This window comes from Squalius cephalus, assembly GCF_949319135.1.
Source record: "Squalius cephalus genome assembly, chromosome: 10".
Lineage (NCBI taxonomy): Eukaryota > Metazoa > Chordata > Actinopteri > Cypriniformes > Leuciscidae > Squalius > Squalius cephalus.
The window spans coordinates 41,176,183-41,201,366 of record NC_137131.1 but is presented as its reverse complement, the minus strand read 5'-3'; the positions used below and the strand labels follow the sequence as shown (position 1 = coordinate 41,201,366).

Sequence of the window (25,184 nt, the reverse complement as noted above, 5' to 3'; positions counted from 1 at the left end):
GACGCCGATGTTTGCAGCCACAGTTTGCGGTATATGTGCGTTAATTCTCTTCTGGAAATGGAGAAATGAGGAGATTCAGAAGAAAATACTAAACGCACAGAAGAGACGTGATGAATCCCTTCAACAGGCTGAACAAGCGGTGCAACAATTTCAAATACAGGTAATAAAAATCTAACATGCATCAATTATTAATGAAATATAAATTATGTAAAGTGTGTTTATAAATATGCATGTCATGCATTTAGATAAAGGGAAGTCATGGTTCCAACGGCCACTGAAATTCTGAAAATATCATGTTGTCACTATATTGTGTAAGTTGTCACAGTGGAGCCTGCCACTGCTGAATAGAATTTTTTAGCAAAATTTATGTTACTGTAAAAGTGGAAGTGGTGACAAAAATACATTGTTTTTTTCTATTATATAATAATACATTTAAAGCAAATTAAATACAATTAAATAATTTATTAAATTAAGTGATCAATCCATAAAATTATAATAAATTAATAAAATTAAAACAAACTAAATGCATCAACTTTCCCCCATCTGACTTTTATGGAGAACAACCCTCGGTTTATCTTCACTGTATTGTTGACTTTTGACCTAATGTATGTGAGTGTGGTGTTCATCTTAACAGATATTATATTACAAAAAAATACTATGATACTGGAAAACTTCCCCTATATATTTTTTAACTAAATGTTTGGAAACCAACATAGAAAACCACCTCTAGAGAAAATAAGCATTTGTGTAACTGGATTTTTTACTCAAGTTGGTGAGATCAAGCCACTGTGACAACTAGCCCCAGTCTCCCCTAGGTGAATATGTAAACATCTGATGTTTGTTTCTTGCATCTTTCCAGAACCCAGACTTTGAGAGCAGTTCAATAGTATCTCTGTCTTTGTCGGAGCTCACTGGGAAACTCCAGGACGGCTCCCTGCAGCCGGATGCTGTTCTACATGCTTACATGGAAAAGGTTGTGACTGCGGCCATATTTTACCTGTCAATAACTCTTTATGGGATTTATGAGTTTATTCCCAGCTTCAGAGGTTTACTTTTGCTGTCTTTTCTAGATGCCATTTACTAATAGTTTTAATTTTTAATTTTAATTCTCATAAATCTCATTAAATAAGTAAATAAATATGTCTCTTCTTCAAGAAAGAAAAGCTATGTTCTAATTTCTAAAAATATAACATTGCAGTTATGGTATTATGGCAAATAATTCATTTGAACTGATTTGGTCATAATGTGGGAAATCAAACCAACATTAGGCATTCTGAGTTGATGCATTTAAGAAAAAATAGACATGCAGCCCAACATAGTAATAATTAACAGAAAAAAGACAAGAGCGTGTATCCGTCTTTTGCCTGGATCATATGAACAATCTGCCCATACAGGCTATTTTGAACAAATGTGCATAAATCACAGGCTATGAAGACGCTTGTAAATTACAGTCTCTATAAATGAAAAGAACATAGCCAAATATGAGCCTTCACTGTCATGTAATAGGCTATCGGGGATATTTTAGCAGATTCACTCTGCATTTAAATGCGGTTGTCTCTCCTAGAGTGTTTATGTGGCCGTTGGTCCTCTTAGCAGCATGAAAAATAAAACTTTTATTCAAATTATGAATAGATTATATACAGAAAGTGAGCAAAGAGTCGCAGTGTGATCGGCTACAATTCTCATCTCTGCAAATCACGTTGTAATTAGAAACCTTTGACGGTCTTCAGACTAACAGAGAGTGTGAACACAAACCAGCACGGGACCGTTTGAAAGCAGCAGCCTAGAAGAGGGTACTGGATTGAGTTGAAATAGTCAGAGCTATTGGACCCGCAGTCCGCCGTGCCTATTGATTCCCGGCCCGCACCTGCACTGCAAATGACAACGTAAATATGAATCTACCCATTACATCAAATATTAGCGGTTGCCCGCGTGCAGGACTCTATCTCTGCTGATTCTGCAGCCAATGAGATTGCTTGCTCAACATTTAAATAGCCTGGTTCAGTGTTCGCTGTAGGCTAGTCCTGAGAGTTTTCTGAACCCCTCCACCTCCCCAGCTCCACCTGCCCAGATCTGCTATGGGATTTGTGTGTGTCTGCTTATGCAGTGGCAGCATATCTTACATTCTCACAGCAGCGTGTCTGTGTATCTATTATTAGTAGCAAGTCCATACTTACTGTGCAGCAGCAGCAATATCAGCAGGAGAATCGAGTCCGCCAAGACCAAATACATTAACATTGCCATATTCAGTAACATGCGAGAGTTTTCATGATTGCAATCATATATCTGCGTGCATATATACTTATGTGGTAAAAAAAAAACACAAAAACAAAGAATATATATAGAATATATGGATGCTTGTTTCCACCACAGAATAAAAAATAAAAAAAGGTAATTGCGTCTTTTTATCTCACAATTCTGACTTTTTTTTCTCACAATTGTGAGTTATAAAGTCAGAATTGTGAGAATGTAGCAAGATTGTAGGCATCAACTTCCCCTCTCTCTCCCACATCTACTCCAACAGAGTGGCAAAGAAGGCCCAATCTATTGCAGCTGACCCTAGCCATCCCTTGTCCTGCCAGTTTAAGCTACTTCCCTCAGGCCGTTGGTACTCCATGCCCAGATGCAGGTCCAATAGACTCAGAAACTCTCTTATCCCGACTTCTATTTCGATTTTAAACAATTTGCCAGAACTGTTTTAAATGTATTTCTTTACTATTGTGTTTCAGAGACTGTGGGTATTTTATGTTTTGCTGTATTGCTGTGTGTTTTGTCCTTGTGTTTATCTGCTGGCTGGACAAATAATTGCCCCTCGGGGACAATAAAGTTACCTTGACCTTGACCTTGACCCTGAGATATAAAGTCGCAACTGCGTGTTATAAAGTCAGAATTGCGAGTTTATATCTCGCAATTCTGACTTTATATCTCGCAATTCTGAGAAATAAAGTCAGATTTGTGAGATGTAAACTCGCAATTGGGAGATAAAAAGTCGCAATTATCTTTTAAAATGTTTTATTATGTGGCAGAAACAAGCTTCCATAAGAATATATATATATATATTTATTTATTTTATTTTATTTACTTTGGGATGATAGAAAAAAGTGCAGAAAAAATAATGCAAACAATAAGCAATTTTCAGTGCTTATTGTTGAGGTCTGTTTGAATTATACCACTTGTTATCACAAACTGAGATGTGTAATGTCACACTTCTAAGGCTCTGGAAGTGAACAAGAATCTGAACTGCAGCACTGAGATCTTAATGGAGTCTGTGGAGCAACTGACAGAAATCAACACTCAATCAGAGAAAGGTCTTCTGTATGGAGTGCCGATCAGCATCAAGGACAATGTTGGATATAAGGTCAATATAAGAGAACAGAGCATTACGCAGGTGAAGACAGGTGACTTCCTGTTTGTGGTGTACGTAACTTCCTGTTTGCATGTGCAGGGTCATGATTCTTCATGTGGTGTTGTGGGTAAGTTGGATCAGCCTGCGGTCATGGACAGTGTGGTGGTTACAGTGCTAAAGAAACAGGGCGCCATCCCGTTCATCAAGACCAACATACCACAAGGCCTTCTCAGGTGAGTAAACACTGCACATCATTCCTGTGGGAAAAACCTGGTGATATCAGATGATTTGCAGAGCAAGACGAGCCATGGGAATGAATCTTAAGTCAATGAGAGAGTATGAAGAGACCATGCAGTTAGCAACTCTTTTACTGGAGCTTAGTCAATAAAGTTAATTTGTATTTTTCTGACATTATTAATGACAGTAAGCACCTTTATCCTCCAGTTGTTAATGTGAAAACTTATTTTCATTACAATGGGAAAAAATGATATATTACTTAAATTGTAAAGATATTATTGCGATACTCCAAGACATAAGGTAAAAGCTTAACAAAAAAATTAGCTATTGATTAAAATGCTAAATTTGGTTATACAGTACATTGGGGGTGGAAATGAATAGGCTTGGACTTGGTGCTGATAACCCAATGCACAGGACAATAGTGACACCAGAATAAAAATATTCATGATTCTGAAGCTGAAAAAACTGAATTATTTTAGACGAATATGCTTGCACTCTGTCACTGACTAGATACAGTGAGGAAAATAAGTATTTGAACACACTGCTATTTTGCAAGTTCTCCCACTTAGAAATCATGGAGAGGTCTGAAATTGTCATCGTAGGTGCATGTCCACTGTGAGAGACATAATCTAAAAAGAAAAATCCAGAAATCACAATGTATGATTTTTTTTAACTATTAATTTTAACTATTTATTTGTATGATACAGCTGCAAATAAGTATTTGAACACCTGAGAAAATCAATGTTAATATTTGGTACAGTAGCCTTTGTTTGCAATTACAGAGGTCAAACGTTTCCTGTAGTTTTTCACCAGGTTTGTACACACTGCAGGAGGGATTTTGGCCCACTCCTCCACACAGATCTTCTCTAGATCAGTCAGGTTTCTGGGCTGTCGCTGAGAAACACGGAGTTTGAGCTCCCTCCAAAGATTCTCTATTGGGTTTAGGTCTGGAGACTGGCTAGGCCACGCCAGAACCTTGATATGCTTCTTACAGAGCCACTCCTTGGTTATCCTGGCTATGTGCTTCGGGTCATTGTCATGTTGGAAGACCCAGTCTCGACCCATCTTCAATGCTCTGAGGGAAGGAGGTTGTTCCCCAAAATCTCGCAATACATGGCCCCGGTCATCCTCTCCTTAATACAGTGCAGTCGCCCTGTCCACAGTAGGGATGGTGTTCTTGGGATGGTACTCATCATTCTTCTTCCTCCAAACACGTTTAGTGGAATTATGACCAAAAAGTTCTATTTTGGTCTCATCTGACCACATGACTTTCTCCCATGACTCCTCTGGATCATCCAAATGGTCATTGGCAAACTTAAGACGGGCCTTGACATGTGCTGGTTTAAGCAGGGAAACCTCTCGTGCCATGCATGATTTCAAACCATGACGTCTTAGTGTATTACCAACAGTAACCTTGGAAACGGTGGTCCCAGCTCTTTTCAGGTCATTGACCAGCTCCTCCCGTGTAGTTCTGGGCTGATTTCTCACCTTTCTTAGGATCATTGAGACCCCACGAGGTGAGATCTTGCATGGAGCCACAGTCCGAGGGAGATTGACAGTCATGTTTAGCTTCTTCCATTTTCTAATGATTGCTCCAACAGTGGACCTTTTTTCACCAAGCTGCTTGGCAATTTCCCCGTAGCCCTTTCCAGCCTTGTGGAGGTGTACAATTTTGTCTCTAGTGTCTTTGGACAGCTCTTTGGTCTTGGCCATGTTAGTAGTTGGATTCTTACTGATTGTATGGGGTGGACAGGTGTCTTTATGCAGCTAACGACCTCAAACAGGTGCATCTAATTTAGGATAATAAATGGAGTGGAGGTGGACATTTTAAAGGCAGACTAACAGGTCTTTGAGGGTCAGAATTCTAGCTGATAGACAGGTGTTCAAATACTTATTTGCAGCTGTATCACACAAATAAATAGTTAAAAAAATCATATATTGTGATTTCTGGATTTTTTTTTTTTAGATTATGTCTCTCACAGTGGACATGCACCTACGATGACAATTTCAGACCCCTCCATGATTTCCAAGTGGGAGAACTTGCAAAATAGCAGGGTGTTCAAATACTTATTTTCCTCACTGTATATTAAAAATAATACTTTTTACTGGTAACAAGACATTTGGCATTATCAGGACCCACACATGTTCCTCCATTGCATTATTATACATTATATTCAACATTATATATAGTAGTTTAATGTAGTACTGACTAAAACTCTGTAAACTTGAATTTCTCACATAGTAATTTTCATTTTGGGTGAACTATACACAATACTTATTGTCAATATCCACGATACATATTGTTGCATTTTTGTGTTCATATTCAAATGTAACCAACCCAACCCCTCTGTATTTGTATCGACTGTAGTTAAGACTGCAGTAACCCCATTTATGGGCAAACCTTGAACCCCTGCAACCTCAAGAAGACGCCTGGCGGTTCATTTGGAGGAGAGGGAGCTCTGATCGGAGGAGGCGGATCTATCCTGGGCTTTGGCACTGATATTGGAGGGAGCATTCGTATCCCATCAGCCTTCTGTGGGATTTGTGGATTTAAGCCCACATCGAAGAGGATAAGGTTTGTATGTGTCTTTGGTCACATTTGTGTGAGGAGACTGTATATGGTGAGGAAAAGTTTAATTTCCCAAAGCAAAGGGTTCACAGCAGTTCTTGCTACAGTAAATGAAAACAAAACTTTTAAAGATTCTGTCAGACAAATAAGTGTTTTATAAAATGCCTTGTGCCACCTCAAGGTAAATTAATGTATGTTGAGATTTTGCTGTTTAAACGGTAACAGGGTTAACGTTTCATGATGTTGAGCCATTACTAGCCTTGTGCTCAAGGGGGAGCCAAGTCAGGGCCATCATGACAGTCCAGAAAGTCTCTAGAAGGGACGGGTGGGTTGATCCAGGGAGGCACAGGTGGGTCTGGAGTCCGAGCAGAGGGCCAGGGTGGGACCGGAGGGACAGACCAGGCAGGCTCCAGCAGATCAGGAATCCCAGCAGAAGGCCAGGGCGGTGCCCGAGGGACAGACCAGGCAGGCTCCAGCGGATCAGGAGTCCCGGCAGAGGGCCAGGGCGGTGCCCGAGGGAGAGACCAGGCAGGCTCCAGCGGATCAGGAGTCCCGGCAGAGGGCCAGGGCGGTGCTGGGGGAACAGACCTGGCAGGCTCCAGCAGATCAGGAATCCCAGCAGAAGGCCAGGGCGGTGCCCGAGGGAGAGACCAGGCAGGCTCCAGCGGATCAGGAGTCTCGGCAGAGGGCCAGGGCGGTGCTGGGGGAACAGACCAGGTAGGCTCCAGCAGATCAGGAATCCCAGCAGAAGGCCAGGGCGGTGCCCGAGGGACAGACCAGGCAGGCTCCAGCAGATCAGGAATCCCAGCAGAAGGCCAGGGCGGTGGCCGAGGGACAGACCAGGCAGGCTCCAGCAGATCAGGAGTCCCGGCAGAGGACCAGGGCGGTGCTGGGGGAACAGACCAGGCAGGCTCCAGCAGATCAGGAGTCCCAACAGAAGGCCAGGGTAGTGCCGGAGAGACAGACCAGGCGGGATCCGGTGGTTCAGGATTCCTGGCTGAGGGCCAAGGTGGATCAGATGAATCTGGATACTTGGCAGAAGGCCAGGGTGGGTCAGGCAGCAAAGACGGAACCATCAGAGCAGGCTGGCCAGGCTTGGGCAAGACAGGGACTATAGTGAGGAAGGGAAATTCCACAAATATCACTGCTCCAAAGGATGCACGGCCGACGCAGCAGGCACAGGGCAGACGGTTCTCTGGGACAGCGGGCTCTGGGAGGGCCTTTGGGATGACTACGGGCTCTGGGACAGCCTCCGGGCTGGCAGCGGGCTCTGGGAGGGCCTCTGGGCTGGCTACGGGCTCTGGGAGGGCCTCCGGGCTGGCTACGGGCTCTGGGACGGCCTCAGGCCGCTCAGGGATGGCATCCGGGGTGCCAACAGGACTGGAGGCGGCCATTCTTGAGGTGTGTACTGCCCAGGCACGTAGGAAAGCAACTGCATAAAAGGTGAAAACCACCCTTTTCGCTAAGGCAGGACTGATGGTGGAAACAGGTGGCTCAGGAGGGGATGGAGCTGAGGTAGCCGACAGGGAGGCATGTGCGGCCCAGGCACACATAAGCGCGGCAACATAAAGGGAGAGGGTAGCCTCTTTGACCGTGACAGGACAGACGGGGAGAGCAGGCTGTTCAGGAATGGCCTTCATGGCCATAACAGGGAGCTCTGGGGCCACTGGACCAAGTGAAAGGGAAGCCTTCTTCCTCCTCCTACGCTTGCGAGGTCGAGGCAGTAGGAAGGAGCTTACCTCTTCTGGGGGCACTGCAGCCTCTTCGGTCACCTCTGTGGGTGCTGCAGGCACTTCGGTTGGCACTGGGGGCGCTGCAGTCTCTTGGGCCACCACTGGGGGCGCTGCAGCCTCTTGGGCCACCACTGGGACCACAGGACCAGGCGAAACAGAGGAAGCCTTCTTCCTCCTCTTGCGATTCTGAGTCATATGAGGGCTGGGGATTCCACTGACTGAAGGTGGAAGGGGAAAACAGTCAGTGTGGAGAGAATTCATGCTTCGAAGGGACTCCGCCTTCCCATGCTGATGTAACTCGTACACGAATTTCCAAAACGGCAGGTGCCCCAATTTTCCCATCTCCCTAGGACTGAAGGGCTTTGTGAGGCAGGTGTTAAAAACCTCTTTAAGATCAGCATTATCGCTGTAGTCCAGTTCATCCACTACAGCCAGAAAGTCAAAGGCGAAGTCTTTGATGTTGCGACCTTCCTGACGAAGAGCGACGTACCTGACGAGCTGGACCATCTGATCCTTCACCGAGGCCCCATTGGAGGGAGATGGGAAGTGGAAGGTACCCATAGTCTGCTGAGTCCTCTGATGGCTGTTTCGTTCTGTCAGGGTTGAGGGTGAGGGAAGAAGCGAGGACTCAAGTGCAGAGTTGATGGGCTTTATTTTAATAATAAAAAAATAAAACAGGAACAAACAAAAACTACCCCGAAGGGGGAAAACAAGACAGACTAGACTTGGACAGTACTTGACAACAGGATCTAGGCAGGACACAAGAGGTATATTCAACGACGAAACAGCACAGGACTGCAAACACAGGGAGAATAAATAGGGAGAACAAACAAAGGAGGTAACGAGGGAGGACAGGTGGGGCAAATATATCAATAATCAGGTAACAAGGTGGGCGGGGTTAGACAATCGACAGGAGAGCACATGGCACAAGGAAACACATGACAAGCCATGTGCTCACACAAAACACAAGCACATGGCCAGTAAAACTAATCACAAGCCATGTGCTTACACATGAACACGCAGCCAATGAGAACACTCATAAGCCACGTGTTCATACAGAACATGACAACATAAAAGCACACAGCTAGTGTAAAACACAAGCTGTGTGCTACACAAGACAAGATAGAGCGCACAAGGACGAAGCGTGAGCTCATCCTGTGCGCTCACAACAGAAGACAAACACGCGGAGCATGGATGTCCGAATCCCGACACAGAACCGAAACCAAACTAGTCAGATGTCCTGGGATCCAAACACCACGCCCCGCACATGTAACAAGGCACGTAGACAAGTGAGTGCACGGCTCAAGCACGCTCGAAACCACGCACTCAGACAAGATTGCTTGCATATGTTTTTTCATAATTAAAATCATAATCCATATTTACTAATATAAAAAGGGGAATTTGGTAACAGGGCTAAATGCCTATAATAACATATCTGTAAATAAAAACGTTTATATGTTAAAGAGGAACACAAAAGTCACAGTAAATGTGCTCAATTTCTGTAAATATTGTCATGATGCACGAAAATGTCTTTATTCATAGTATAATTTCTCATTTCTTTCTTTTGATTTTATATTTATATTTTTTGTGAGATTCACCTGTAGCTCTTTTGTTGAGATGTTGTGCATATAATCCACTTGTTTTTTCTTGTTCTTTGATTTGCTTTATTATTTATATCATCCTTGTTTAGTGGTCAAGAAATCAGTTCTTGTGTCAAAGGCCAGAAGTCAGGTAAGATCAAGTTTATCAAACTGCTGGTCTAGTTTTGAACTGTAAACAAGCCGAAATATAAGATGTGCATAATCTATGTGCTGGATTACAGTGTTGTCCTCTATTGGCCCTTTGGCAAGAGACGTCGAGAGCGTGGCTCTGTGTATGCGGGCACTGCTTTGCCAAGACATGTTCACATTGGATCCCACTGTTCCTCCCATACCATTCAACCAAAAGGTCCTGTATAAATATAGAACATCAAATGCTTGTTTATAGGTAAATTATAGGTGAAAGCAGAATCTATGATACTTTCCTCTTATGAAACAGGTGTATGAGAGCTCAGAGCCCCTGAGGATTGGTTATTATGAGAACGATGGTTTCCAGCAGCCGTCTCCAAGCATGGCCAGGGCCTTCAGGGAGACTAAAGCCCTGCTGGAGAGAGCGGGCCACACGGTACACAACTACACTACACTACATTAATAGTTCTTATATTAGCCATCGGCAGTTTGTTGGCAAGCAAAGGATATGCCCTTTTCAAACCATTAACACAACAAATAGTTATGTATTTGTAAAATACAGATCACCCATTATTTATTGGACGTAACATCACAGTCTGAATGGCTTTTAAGATCTAAAATAAAGAATTAAAAAAAAACTGACTCAAATATACATATAGCTATCTTGTTATCTTGTGAATTTAAATGTAGTTTTCAAATTCTACATGAAACACCAGTTCTTGTATTTTTATGAGAGCAGGGACTATTGTTGTTGTATGAATGTAATAATTAATTACTATGTTCAAATGGGTAAATGTGTGTTTCTGTATGTATATTTGTTTTTATATCCATTATATCACACATTGTTTGGATGACAACATTGTGCAGGATGTGAAATGACTTTTTTTTTATAATAATGGGTTAAAATCTATTCATTTTTTAATAAATAATAAATGTTACGAAATTCCTTGTACAAGTTAGCTTTTTTTTGCTTTTGTTTATCATTTTTTAATTTAGTCATTTTAATTTCCATTTAAAAATGGGAAGCTGTAACGCAGACTCGGACGAGCTTGGGTTGAGATCCATGTGCAGCTTTATTAGTGAAGACAATAGTGTCAGACAAACAGTCAAGGGTCAGCAACCAGCAAAGGACAGGACAGGACAGGACAGGACAGTCAGTAAACCATCAGGAACAGAGAGTAACAGCAAACAGAGGAAGGTCAACAAGGAGTCATAAACACATTAACAGTCCGCGCGTCACAACATAGAAACGATAAACTGGGAAAATAAATGCTTAGAAATGTCCACTAAGGCAAAATAAATAATCAATAGCAATAATCGTCAGATTATTTTATTATCAAAATAGACTGTAAAAAATATGGACGTAGTGTTCGTGACGTCACCCGTAGGTTTCTGAAGAGCATTTGTGAAGCCCAAAGTGGGCGGAGTCAGCCGACGCCAGAGGCGTTCTTTGTCCATTTTCGGTTATACTGGATTGATGCGCTGCCAAGATGGTGACGGCCGGCTCCGCCCACTTTAGGCTTCAAAAATGCTCTTCAGAAACCTACGTCCATATTTTTTACAGTCTATTTTGATAATAAAATATGGTTTAAACCTCAAATGTATTGGGTCCACTGGGGCGGCAACTAACGATTATTTTTAACGATTAGCTGAGGTAACAGACAGCAGACAAACGGCTAGTAGTGACAACAGCGGTAATACACCTGTCACTCAAGTGGCCACGCCCTTAATTATGCAGAACTTTAAGGCTTAATATAATTTAAACGGATGAGTTATAAAACAAAATTCCAACCCCCTCACAGTTGTATTACACAGCTGTAAACACATTGTTTCTGCTGTAAAGTTGGGCATATTAACATGAGGGGTATATGGGATTGACTTGAATTTTAACAGTTTAAAGGGTTAGTTCGCCCATTTAAGACATGAAGTTGTATGCAATCCTTACCAGCACTATAGTGCATACACACTGACCCACTCTGTGGTCACCTCCCTGGTCAGAGTTCTGGCCGCTCGAAGTTTTTCAAGAAAGTATTCCCGGTTAGTTTCCGGGGCCTCAAAACTGTGCGTTTTTACGTGAAAAAATGATATGCATTTCAAAGCTTGATTAATTTACATCACAAAAAACACTCCGGGCAAAATTCATACCTCAGTTTTAATCGGCACTATTTTCTTTCCATTTCTATCAATCCGCGCTGCTGTCAACGTCAACAGTGCGCACGTTCCGATGTGCCGGGATCACCGTTCAGATTCCATCGTTATATCCCTATATACTGTTTTAATATTAGACCTCTTTTCACGTGGTTTCCACTGGAGTCTAAACATCAGATTGTTTACCGTACAGTTTAGACATGGGATCATAAAGTTAGTAAATAGAGCTTACCCGCAAAATTGTACCTATATCCCTATAAACTGTTTTTATATTAGACCTCTTTTCACGTGATTTCCACTGGAGTCTAAACAGCTTGTTTACCGTACAGTTTAGATGGGATTATAAAGTTAGTAAATAGAGCTTACCTGTGATACTGGTACAGCAAAACTCTTTAAAATCTTTTTTTTTATTTTTCCTTCTTGGTTGGGGATGTAATCGTCTTCGCTGAAGTGAGCACTGCACACACGAAAATCCTTTATTCTGGATATTTTAGCTCCCGTAGAGTAGCCGATGGCAACCAGCCAAAGCTGTCTCATAGCTATATCCGAAACAGGAAAACGATGGAATCTGAACGGTGATCCCGGCACTTTCTTGTGGTCACAACCTGGGAATTTACAAGTTCGCACCATTGTTAATTTTGTACTTTTTAAGTCGTTGTCATTCGACTGTGTAAACACTATGGAACAGCTGATCGGAACGTGCGCACTGTTGACGTTGATAGCAGCGCGGATTGATAGAAATGGAAAGAAAATAGTGCCGATTAAAACTGAGGTATGAATTTTGCCCGGAGTGTTTTTTGTGATGTAAATTAATCAAGCTTTGAAACGCATATAATTTTTTCACGTAAAAACGCACAGTTTTGAGGCCCCGGAAACTAACCGGGAATACTTTCTTGAAAAACTTCGAGCGGCCAGAACTCTGACCAGGGAGGTGACCACAGAGTGGGTCAGTGTGTATGCACTATAGTGCTGGTAAGGATTGCATACAACTTCATGTCTTAAATGGGCGAACTAACCCTTTAAGTCACTTCCGTGTTGGATTCAAGAGAGAGACCGGAAAGGTTGCGGCTTGGTTTAAACACTATACATTCTACAGAACGTGTGATAAGTTGAGATCTGCAGACTTGAAAAGCAGGTCTGATGTTCTGGTCTGGTGTGTTGTTCACATTTCAGCTTGTTCCTTTCCCACCTCTACGGCTCTACGAAGTCTTCTTTGAGTTATTTTTTAAAGGACTCATGGCTGATGGAGGCAGAACGCTCTACAGTCATCTGTACGTCTGGTATCAGCACATTCACACGTCATGATTGATATCCATTAGAACTATTCCAGTGTTTCTGGCCTCATTAAAGACGCTGTAGTCACCTCTGATTCATAGTAATCACACATTATGTTTGTATTCATATGTGTGTGATTTCAGGAAGTCAGGCCCCATTGATCCGTGTCTCTGGGATCAGGCCGCCCTGTTGCGGATCCCAGGCTTCATAAAGAAGTTACTCTCTGTTGTTCTGAAGCCTGTTGTGAGTTCTGTAAATGTTGTTTCTGTTTCTCATTTGCATCTAATTAAGCAATCTGTTTTACTCAAGCTAATATGTTTTAACTGTTTTATGTTTGGATTACTTTCTCCAGTATCCACGGTTGTCTGCAATCCTGAAAGCAAATGCTGGAGTTGGGTAAGCTACAGACATTTTTTGTTTATATTAATTTGCATAATGAATATAATTATGCTGATAAGTCTTGTGTTCTTGAGTGTAATTTAAGTTATGATTAATTTTTTTCAGTAAGATTTATTTGAATCAAATTAATACTTTTATTCAGCAAGCATGAATGAAATCGATAAAGTGGCAGTAAAGACCTCTACATTATTACAAACTGTGAATTTTTTAACTTTCTATGCATTAAAGAATCCTGACAAAAATCTATCATGTTTTCTATAATAATTTGAAGCAGCACAAATGTTTTCAACATTGATAAATAATCATAAATGTTTCTTGAGCAGCAAATCATCATATTAGAATGATTTCTGAAGGATCATGTGACACTGAAGACTGGAGTAATGATGCTGAAAATTCAGCTTTGATCACAGGAATAAATTACATTTTAACATATATTCACATAGAAAACAGGCATTTTAAATTGTAATAATATTTCACAATAGAACTGAGCAGAAATGAAATGATACCATTACTTTAATAGCTTTTTTTTTCTCTTGCAAGGTCTGTAGCAGAATTATGGAGACATCATGTAAAAATTGAGGTAGAATTTCATTATTTTGATTTTATTATTAATATTATGTGGTCTTTCATCAGCACCACTGAGATTGTAGAAATGATTATCACAGTGTAATAGAGGCCTATGGTTCTCTCTGGTCATTGCTGTAGCACATTAAATCATGTGAAGCCTCACATAATGCACATTGTTTCTTCATTTTCATTCCTGGAACCATTTATAATCCCTGCTAGGAAACATTTAAATGCCATCCTGACAAAAAAATAAAATAAAAAAAGATTATTATGTGTCCTCATTTCATTTGGGGAAAGTTACTTTTAAAAGTAATACAATATTGTGTTACTCCCTAAAAAAGTTACTAAATGCATTACTTAGTTACTTTTTATAGACAGTAATGTGTTACGTAACTCGCGTTACTTGTAATTCGTTACCCCCAACATTGATTGACAGTGCCTCCCTGCAGTTGAGCAAATTAATCTTCCTGGCACATACTGTGTATCAAAAGTGATTCTTATTCTGACATGATTGTATGTATTTTGAGAATGTGTGAAAGGTTTTTTGTTTTTCTCATCTGTAGGAATACATTTATGAGGTGATAGCAGAGTGGAGGAGACTGAATGTGGACGTTTTGTTGTGCCCTATGTTTGGACCAGCCTTCAATTTACATTACTGCGGCCGTATCACCAGTACGTACCTCACATTTACATTACTATTACATTATCTTTGTGCCTGTAAACCTGGGGTTGGCAACCTTTTTGTCATGAAGTGCAATTTTTTTTATTTGTCTTGTTAATCACTGTGCCACATCCCACATCTCATTGCTTTTAGCGTTCAATTCCCTTATTATTACTAGTTAATTTAATTGTGACTAGCAAAAATGTGTTTCCTGTTTCATGATTTACTTAAAGTCAGCCTGAAACAAGTTTTGATAGACTTTTCTTCCCTATTGTGTCGTATACCCAAGTGAAACGGCTTCTGGAACAAGAACAAATGTGGGCGGGACTTGATTTTGTCCATGAGGAATTGATTGTATGGTTGTGGTTTGCTATTGGCTGATCTCATGTGAGTGACAGGTTGCCCCGCCCTCATCATCAGAGAAGAGAAGAGATCCTGCTAGAGGAAGGGAAAGTTATTTTGGTTAAAGTCCCCCTGTAGTCAATAATTTTATCCCTTAAAACTCATCTCTGATCACCAAAATGACACATTTAAAGTTTTTTTCCTTGAAAAAAAATTCTTCGTGCCTTAAAGGGTAACTAAACCCTAAACCAACTTTTTTTAGTTAATGATCTGTAAGAATGGGGCTTTATTAGTGCTGTTCATTGATTCGAGTAACTTTTTTGACATTTGGGTATATAAAGTGTTTTAATTTTACAATATATGGTGTAAAAACGTCTGAGTGCTGCCCTCTTCAGGTTGAACGGTGGCTACTGCAGTTGAATTTTCCTATTGGATGTTGCGGTGGCAAGTGACGTAAGCGGTGGCAGGTGACGTAAGCAGGTTCCAGCTCACCACGCCCCTGGTACGAGCTCACCACGCCCCTGGTACGAGCTCACCACGCCCTTGGTACGAGCTAGCGTAGATTTATCTGTATTGTACAGTGGGCAGGAGGGTACTTAGGTGTAGTGTTGCTGGTTGCAACAGCACTGCTGGACTGCATAGCTTTCCAGCAGACTTGGAAATTAGGCGCCAGTGTTTGCATGCACTTGGCCTGGAGACCGTGAGTGTTAAACCTGCATTTTACGCGGGATTGCTTCTCCAACGCAATAGAGGTGGAAATGAGCTTCTCCACACAGCTCGCGCTGAAAAGCGACGCAGTGCCAAATGCTGCTACTCCTGCATGGACTCCACCACCGCAGCGGCGTCTTGATGTGAGTGATCATATATATTTTAATCACAATTTATGGTTAGACTTAAGTTAATCCTCTGGGGTCGACAAACGCGCTGGCGCATTTTTCTGGATTTTTTCACATAGCGGCAAAATATGAAAATGCCTATAGAGAGCGCGCGCTATTGACATCAACTCGATAAAACTCACCAGATGCATGTACTTTACGTCGTCTTGCGACCCTGTGAGCAAACTCTCCATTTTAGAGAGTCTGACAGCAGGGCTGCGTTCAGCCCCGACAAAACGTTGCACAACGTTTTTTAAACAGAAACGGTGATGCGTTGAACACACTGTTCTGATGACGCATGAGTTGCAACTATGGCAGCTGAGAAGGCCATTCTTTGTGTTATTTGTGAAGAATTTTCGGAGCCTGATGAAGTTGGTATAAATATGTGTTTAATACTACAAAATATGCCCGATGTTACAGTTACTGCACTTGCCGCCCAGAACAAAAGAGAACATCCCAATCGAGTGAAGGGATTGCTGAAACTGAAATGGAAGCACACATCTTACCTAATTTAAAATAAAACACATCTGTTTAGCCTCACATACTGACTCTATTTGTAGTTCATACTGTTTTAATACCCTGTATTTTCTTTCTCATTTTTAGGTAAAGCAATTAATTACCAATGTTTAGCCTATTTCTATACCAAATGTCATACACTTGCAATGAAGCTAAAAATATAAACAAATCATTATGTTGATATCCTATATTTTTACAATAAAACTTACGACAAACATGTCTTCTAATATCCTCAGTTGTTGCGTATACCGAGCTGCATTGAACACATTTGTAAATTACTTTCCTTGAACCCATTGTGCGAGTTCACTTTAATACCACGTGCTTTATATACATGTTGCTGCTGATTGGACTGCAGTTCTGACACACCAACCAAACAAGAGGAAACGTATCTCAAACCCCGTTGCACACCGGTGCACGCCGTTTCCAGGAAACATGACGTTCAACCCGGAAACCGTAGCAAAACGTTGCGCACCGTTTTGAACTTGAACATGCCCCAGGTCTCAGGTGCACGCCCCCCCCGCTCACGGTTTGCCCCCTCTATCTCCGCTGGGGTCTGCCCACTTTTCTAGCATTTTTTAAATATAATATCATGCAGTAGGTGTCTGCGGTTTAAAGTTACTTGTAAGTGCAGAAAACGTGTGTCTTTTATTTTGTATTTTGCGCGTACATTTCCAGGTGTTTGGTCACATGGGTATTAGTGGGTATTTACCTGGTAGCGCTCCCTGTCTTGTGGAACACTGTGTAGAGAGGGGGTGAGTGGCAAGGAGTGCTCACTTTCAGTTGACCGTTTGCACGTCTGTATGGTTATTTGTTTACATGGATTTGTGTTAGTACGTACTTTAATGGTTCGAGCGTGGACAATCCGTTACCTGTAAGAATAAACCATTGGATGTTACGGATAAAAACGCGTCACGAATCTTTCCTGCTGCTTAGCCTCTCAGCGGCTATAGGTTGCCGCTTCACTTAGTCAACTGAAAATACACAACATTGGATGTTACGGATAAAAACGCGTCACGAATCTTTCCTGCTGCTTAGCCTCTCAGCGGCTATAGGTTGCCGCTTCACTTAGTCAACTGAAAGAGTTGATGAAATGTGATGACAATGCGTCTCAAGTGTGTTCAATGCTGAAAACGATACAACTGCTTATGGATGATGCATCTGTGTTACATAAAAAAGTATTGCCTCTACTACCTCCTGAGGAACAAATTATACAAAACGAATGGTTTGAATCAATTTTGAAATCTTATAATGGATTTGTGGATGATGTTCAACAATGGATGAATTATACTGGGAAATTTAATTCCTGCACTGCTCTATCTGATACCCATGAGCTCAGGGTTGAGGAAGTAGCTGTAACATCTCAAGGGGTTTGTTCATCTGGTATTTCATACTCTGTTGACGTGGTGTCCACAACACAATATTCAGCTTCCTGATGCACATCAACAAGCCACAATGGAATCTGAGAACTTTGAAAATGAAGTTGAACCTATGGACAGCGTTTCAAATATAAGCAGTAAAAGATCTGGAGTGACAGCCAATGGATCTCGTTCAAGCCGATCTTCCATTTCTTCTACTCGTCTTAAGGCTGAAGCAGAACTGGCTGCTTTATTGGCCTCTCAACAAATGCTGCAAAGGAAACATGATTTAGAGGAACAAGAGGAGCTATTGAAGAGACGGAGGGAAAAATTGGAGTTGGAAACTAAATTAGCAGAGTCAATGGCACGAGTAAAGGTGTATCAAGATGTGCATTCTGAATCTCATTCATCTGTTGGTAGAACTGTGTCTAAATCTCTTCATCCTGGGGCGGAGTCATTTGTTCCTTCAGCCAGTGGGCCGGCAGCATCTGTGTCTATGTCTGTACCGCGTACATCGCATGTGGATCACATGCAAAGGATGTCAAAGTATTCCCTATCTCAGCCAGTACAACAACAATCAACAAGATCTAAAATTAAACCATCACAATCTGCATTGCCTAACACAACATCATTGGATAATCAGAATATTGGACATGCTTATGGGTCAAGACCAAGTTTTCAAAATGATGTGAGCCACGCAAGCATGCTTCAGCTTATGGGTAAGCAAAATGAAATTGCTAATTTATTGGTTAAACAGCATAACTTGTCTTCGCTTCCACCCAGAGAAATACAGTATTTTGATGGAGACCCATTGCGCTTTTATGAGTTTATGCGCACATTTGAGGAAGTGGTGGAAAAGAAGGCAGACAATCTGGGAGATTGCCTGCACTACCTGGAGCAATATACACGAGGACAGCCGAAAGAACTTGTTAGAAGTTGCCAGCTCATGACCCCTTCACAAGGTTACTTAAGAGCAAAAGCATTGCTTAAGGAGAACTTTGGTAATGAGGTAAAAATAGCTTCATCATATATGGAGAAAGCTCTTTCGTGGAAAGCTATAAAATCTGAAGATGCTAAGTCCCTACAAGAGTATGGTCTTTTCTTAAGGAGTTGTTGCAACGCTATGCAAGACATTCACTATATGAATGAATTGAATCTTACAACTAACATGCAAGTCATTCTCTCAAAGCTTCCTTATAAACTTAAAGATAAATGGAGAGTCGTTGCATATGAATTAAAGGAGCGACGCCACATTCAAACCACCTTTTCTGATGTTGTTGATTTCATTGAGAGACAAGTAAAAATTCTATCTGATCCTGTGTTTGGTAATATTCAGGATGTCTTGCCTGCTGGAGGTAGGAAGATGAACATCAAAGCAAGTCAGCCAAAAGCCAGAAGCAGTTTTGCGACCACTATCACTGCTATGCCTGAAATGAGAGAACACCGTAAGATATCACCTAACAGAATCTGTCTCTTCTGTAGCGGTCAACATACACTGGATGTTTGTAATAAACTTACCAAAAAGGGTCACAGGGAAAAGATGAACTTTCTGATGACGAGAGGAGTTTGCTTTGGATGCTTGGATACAGGACACCTCAGCAGGGACTGCAAACAGAGAAGTATTTGTAGCATATGTAATCTTAAACATCCAAGTCTTCTCCACATTTATCCTCACGAGAAGGTAGACACTTTGGACAAGAAGGCAGAATCCAAGTCAGCAGTAGCCAGTGCTATGGTCTCGCTCCAAACCAGTGGTCTTACTGGGGCTGGTAATGATAACTGTGCGTTATCTATCGTTCCAGTATGTGTTAAATCGAAAATGGGAAACAGTGTGGTGATGACGTATGCCTTTCTTGATTCCGGAAGTTCTGCTTCTTTCTGTACGGAAAGTTTGATGAACAAGCTCAACCTTCCCGGAAAGAAAGTTAATATTCTTCTCCGAACGATGAGTCAAGATAAATCAGTCGGTAGTTACGTTCTAAAGGACTTGGAGGTTTCTGGGTTGAGTCAAGATTACTATTGTCCATTGCCTGAAGTGTATACACAGAAGATCATGCCGGTGACCACAGCAAACATCGCCTCTCAGAAAGATCTTGAATGTTGGCCTTATCTGAGTCATATCTGTCTACCTACGATTAATGCTGGCATTGAGCTTTTGATTGGAGCTAATGTTCCAGAAGCATTGGAGCCTTGGGAGATCATACAGAGTCAGAATAATGGCCCATATGCTGTCAGGACCCTGTTCGGATGGACTGTTAACGGACCACTTAAAGGAGTAGACATGAATGGAGATGATGCTGCCAACCAGCTTCCGGTGACTGTGAATAGGATTGCAGTAATGAAGTTGGAAGAATTGTGGAAGCAGCAATTTAAGGCTGATTTTCCAGAGACTGCTCATGAAGAAATGGTAGGAACATCTAAAGAGGATCAGCAGTTTATGGATTTTGTGTCCAATTCAGCAAAACTGAAGAATGGTCATTATTACATCGGTCTACCACTCAGAAGTGCTGAAGTAGTCATGCCTATGAACAGGAGAATTGCAGAACAACGAGCTTTAACTCTTCTGAAACGGTTTAAAGTGAATTCTTCCTTTCATGCAGATTACACCACTTTTATGGAAGATGTGATCCATAAGGGTTATGCAGAAAGAGTACCTGCGGCTGAACTGGAGAGATGTGACAGACGTCTGTGGTATTTACCCCATCACGGTGTATATCATCTCAAAAAACACAAGATTAGGGTTGTGTTTGATTGTGCAGCTTCCTATCAGGGTATATCACTGAATAGCAAGCTTCTACAGGGTCCAGACTTAACCAGTTCACTGGTGAGTGTACTTGTACGATTTAGACTGGAATCTGTTGCTCTGATGGCCGACATTGAAGCCATGTTCCACCAAATTAGAGTTCACCCAGAAGACTGTGATCTCTTGAGATTCCTGTGGTGGCCAGAAGGTAATGTAAACGGCAGTCTGGAGGAATACAGAATGGTGGTTCATTTATTTGGGGCTACATCATCACCAAGTTGCTCAAGTTTCGCATTGAGGAAATGTGCAATGGATCATAAGGATCTATTTGACCCCAAGACAATGGATGTTGTTCTCAATAATTTTTATGTGGATGACTGCCTCGTTTCAGTACCTTCCGAATCAGATGTTGTGCAGCTGTACAAGGATCTTACTAGTATGTGTGCTAAAGGTGGTTTTCGTTTAACGAAATGGACGAGCAACAGCCGTGCTGTATTGGGTGCCATACCTGAGGATGACAGAGAGAAAAGGGTAAAGGATCTGGATTTGGATCATGACACTTTGCCACTGGAAAGAGCCTTGGGAGTGCAATGGTGTGCTGAATCAGATGCCTTTCAATTCAAAGTGGTAGTCAAGGATAGACCTCTTACCAGGAGAGGAATTCTCTCAGTGGTCAGTTCCATCTACGATCCTCTGGGGTTCTTGTCACCTGTGATTCTGTCTGCCAAGAGGATACTGCAAGATCTGTGTAAAGAGGGTATTGGATGGGACAATGATATTCCTTTAGTGTATGCTCAACGCTGGATGAACTGGCTGGATGATCTGCATCACTTGAAGAGTTTTGAGGTCAGAAGATGTTTGAAGCCTGATGGGTTTGGTGAAGTAACTTCTGCTCAAATGCACCATTTCTCGGATGCAAGCGAGCAAGGATATGGGGTGGTTACCTACCTGTTGCTTCATAATGACCAACAATAGGCATATTCCACCCTTCTGGTAAGCAAGGCAAGAGTTACACCAGTGAGATCCATTACAATCCCTCGCCTGGAACTTGCAGCTGCCACTCTTGCAAGCCGTATTGACAAGATCTGGATGAAAGAACTCAAGATGCCCTTCCAGAACTCTGTTTTTTGGACTGACAGCACGTCAGTACTCAAGTACCTTCGAAATAGGACCTCAAGGTTTAAGTGCTTCGTGGCTAACAGGGTATCTGAAATCTTGAATGTTTCTGATGTTGCACAATGGAGGTACGTGAATTCGTCAAGCAATCCAGCAGATCTGGCGTCTAGAGGAGCAAAGGTGGATTCATTTTTGAAGAATGAGATGTGGATTTCTGGTCCCACATTCCTCGTTCAGCCACAAGAAGACTGGCCAATGGACCCCACCGATAGGGACGCAATACTCTCTCATGATCCTGAGATTAAAAGGAGTGCTTTGGTAAACACGATAGAAGTCAATGAAAATTCTGACTCCATATCATGTCTCTTTGATTACTTTTCCTCTTGGATCCAAGTAAAGAAAGCCGTAGCATGGATCCTTCGTGTGAAACAAATCTTGATGGACCGTAGCAAGGAAAGGAAACGACTGCAGGCTTCTCTTATTTGCTCTGATAAAGACCTAGATCAACAAGAGATGATTATTAATCAAGAAATGCAGAAGTTTAAACCTACTGTTCGTAAGGACTTACTTTCGCTGGGAGAGTTGGAAAAGGCCGAAATGGAAATCATCCGACTTTCTCAAAGTAAGAGGTTTCCGGAGGAACTAAAGAGTCTACGGAAGTGTGGAGTAGTCAAGCGAAATAGTCCTCTTTACAGTCTTAATCCAATACTTCAGTCTGATATCATCAAGGTTGGTGGACGCCTTGATAACGCATTGATCCCTGAACACTCTAAACACCAAATCATATTGGCAAAGGACTTACACATTTCCAACCTAATCCTGCGTCAAATTCATGAGGAAGTGGGACATAGTGGACGTAACTTCATGTTGGCGAGTCTTAGACAACAATATTGGATCCCTGGAGCTAGCGTAGCCATCAGAACGTTTCTATCAAAATGTGTCGTGTGTCGAAGGTTCAACGCAATTGCAGGTCATCAACAGATGGCTGATTTGCCTCACGATCGAGTCTCCGCAGACAAACCACCCTTTACTCATGTTGGACTGGATTGTTTCGGCCCTTTTGAGGTAAAGAGAGGAAGAAGCACTCTAAAGCGCTACGGAGTCATTTTCACCTGCTTGACCATTAGAGCTGTTCACATTGAAATTATTGCATCACTGGACACCGACTCATTCATTCATGCACTCAGACGTTTTATCGCTCGACGAGGACAAGTGGCCGAAATACGTTCAGATAATGGAACGAACTTCGTCGGGGCTGATCGTGAATTAAAGGAGGCAATACAAAATTGGAACCACAGTCAGATAAACGATTTTCTTCTACAAAAGAAGATAAAATGGACTTTCAATCCTCCTACCGGTTCACACCACGGAGGGATCTGGGAAAGACTCATCAGATCGATAAAGAAAATACTCAACTCCATCCTTCGAGGGCAAAGTTTGAATGAAGAAGATCTTCATACTCTCTTGTGTGAAGTAGAGTCCATACTTAACAACCGACCCATAACTAGATCATCTTTGGATCCTGACGACATGGAAGCTTTAACACCTAATCATCTTCTCCTTCTAAAAACAAAGTTTACATAACCACCCGGATTGTTTGAGAAAGAAGATTTGTATGCTCGTCGGCGATGGCGTCAAGTTCAGTATTTGGCCAACCAGTTTTGGAAAAGATGGATTGGCGAATATCTACCTCTATTACAGGAACGCCAAAAGTGGGTGGCAAAGACACGGAACTATCAGTTGGGAGATGTTGTTCTGATAATGGATGAAAACGCACCTAGAAGTTCCTGGATCATGGGCAAAATTATCCACACGATAGAGGACAAAAAAGGATTTACACGGCAAGTTAAGATCAAGACTATGAGTACCTGCTTGACCAGGCCAATTACCAAGATTTGTCGTCTTCTTGAAGCCGAGGAATTTAAAGATTAACTATGACTGACATTTGAGAGCTCTCAACTGACCCTTTTGACTTGACTTGTTGACTTTGACTTGATTGAATTACTGACTTTACTGACTTAGACTAGACCTTTACATTAACTTTACTCGGCTACGAGGATGAACTAAATGAACACTTGTGTGATTGGACATTTTCACATGCATACATTTTTCACATTTAAGCACTTTGTAAAAAAAAGCGAAAATCATGTATGACAATTATGTAATGTATTCTTCATATCTTTATTATGTCTTTGATTATTACAGGTGTATTGTGTAATAATCAGGGGCTGGAATGTAAGTGCAGAAAACGTGTGTCTTTTATTTTGGATTTTGCGCGTACATTTCCAGGTGTTTGGTCACATGGGTATTAGTGGGTATTTACCTGGTAGCGCTCCCTGTCTTGTGGAACACTGTGTAGAGAGGGGGTGAGTGGCAAGGAGTGCTCACTTTCAGTTGACCGTTTGCACGTCTGTATGGTTATTTGTTTACATGGATTTGTGTTAGTACGTACTTTAATGGTTCGAGCGTGGACAATCCGTTACCTGTAAGAATAAACCATTGGATGTTACGGATAAAAACGCGTCACGAATCTTTCCTGCTGCTTAGCCTCTCAGCGGCTATAGGTTGCCGCTTCATTACTTATTAACTCGACAGTCATGATTTCAGCATTACTTAAGGCCTTCAACAGTCACCTAGATGCAGTAATTGTTCTCCACTCCTGAAGGTGCTCTCAGCTACACATCCCTGTACAACCTGCTGAACTTCCCAGCCGGGACTGTGACCGTGTCTACAGTGACGGAAGAGGACGAGGCACAGCTCAGTCAGTATAAGGGTCTCTATGGAGACGTGTGGGACAAACTCTTCGTTGAGGTAGGTTTTCACAGTGCAAGACCACTGAAGTTAAGTTGCATTAAATCCATTGGATGTTTTTGTCAATTTGATAAATTGTGAGTTGTATGCCTGACAACCACAAGGCGGCAGTATAGTCACGATTACAAAGACAGAATCCACTGGGATCAGTACTTTTATAAACCAGACATGTGATATATGTAATGCTCTACTTAACTCTGGTCACCAATAGTAAAGCCATATATGGGACTATTTAGACTGTGTATATTTTAGGGCCCTTATATGGAGAATTTCTTTTCTTTTTTTAAATGTCTAATAATTTCATTACAAAAAATAAGCCCTTTTTTTAAACTATTACCCCCAGTATCCCAAATATATGGTGAGAGTGTTTTTTTTTCTTACTAACTCCTATACACTCCATTATTTCAACCTTGTCACAGTATGTTTGGGATTCATTTAATTTGAATAAATAAATGGGATAACTCTGGTAGTTTCACTTTAGTTTTGGTATGCTTTGAAATAAATCACACATTATAACATGGGGGAAAAATATTAATAATTCATTTAAAATGTTTGGAGGTCGAATGGTCGATGTAGAAACGACCTTGGCGAACAAATGTAATTGCACCAACCACATTATTTATTGTAAACAATTTTGTATTTTGTGCCAGGAAACATTTTGGGGAAATTTGTGTTATGTGAATTAAAAAAAAAAAAAAAAAAAAATATATATATATATATATATATATATATATATATATATATATATATATATATATATATAT

The 25,184-nt window shown here is 41.5% G+C and overlaps 2 protein-coding genes across 2 annotated transcripts in view; both read left to right on the top strand.

The window, feature by feature from the left end:
* Window positions 1-25,184, top strand: part of LOC307165360 (fatty-acid amide hydrolase 1-like) — a 61,429-nt gene that overhangs the window by 35,559 nt on the left and 686 nt on the right. The window contains exons 12-14 of the mRNA XM_079882918.1: window positions 13,975-14,014; window positions 14,565-14,673; window positions 24,275-24,420. Coding sequence (XP_079739044.1) covers window positions 13,975-14,014; window positions 14,565-14,673; window positions 24,275-24,420 — 295 coding nt within the window. The remainder of the gene's footprint in view (window positions 1-13,974; window positions 14,015-14,564; window positions 14,674-24,274; window positions 24,421-25,184) is intronic.
* LOC307165954 (vitamin D3 hydroxylase-associated protein-like) lies at window positions 8-9,999 on the top strand (the record flags this gene model as incomplete). Its single annotated transcript, XM_079884038.1, has 8 exons — window positions 8-160; window positions 860-973; window positions 3,215-3,358; window positions 3,446-3,579; window positions 5,952-6,158; window positions 9,576-9,616; window positions 9,708-9,832; window positions 9,923-9,999. 5 exons carry the CDS (start codon window positions 8-10, stop codon window positions 5,953-5,955), a joined length of 549 nt encoding a protein of 182 aa, XP_079740164.1. The 3' UTR covers window positions 5,956-6,158; window positions 9,576-9,616; window positions 9,708-9,832; window positions 9,923-9,999.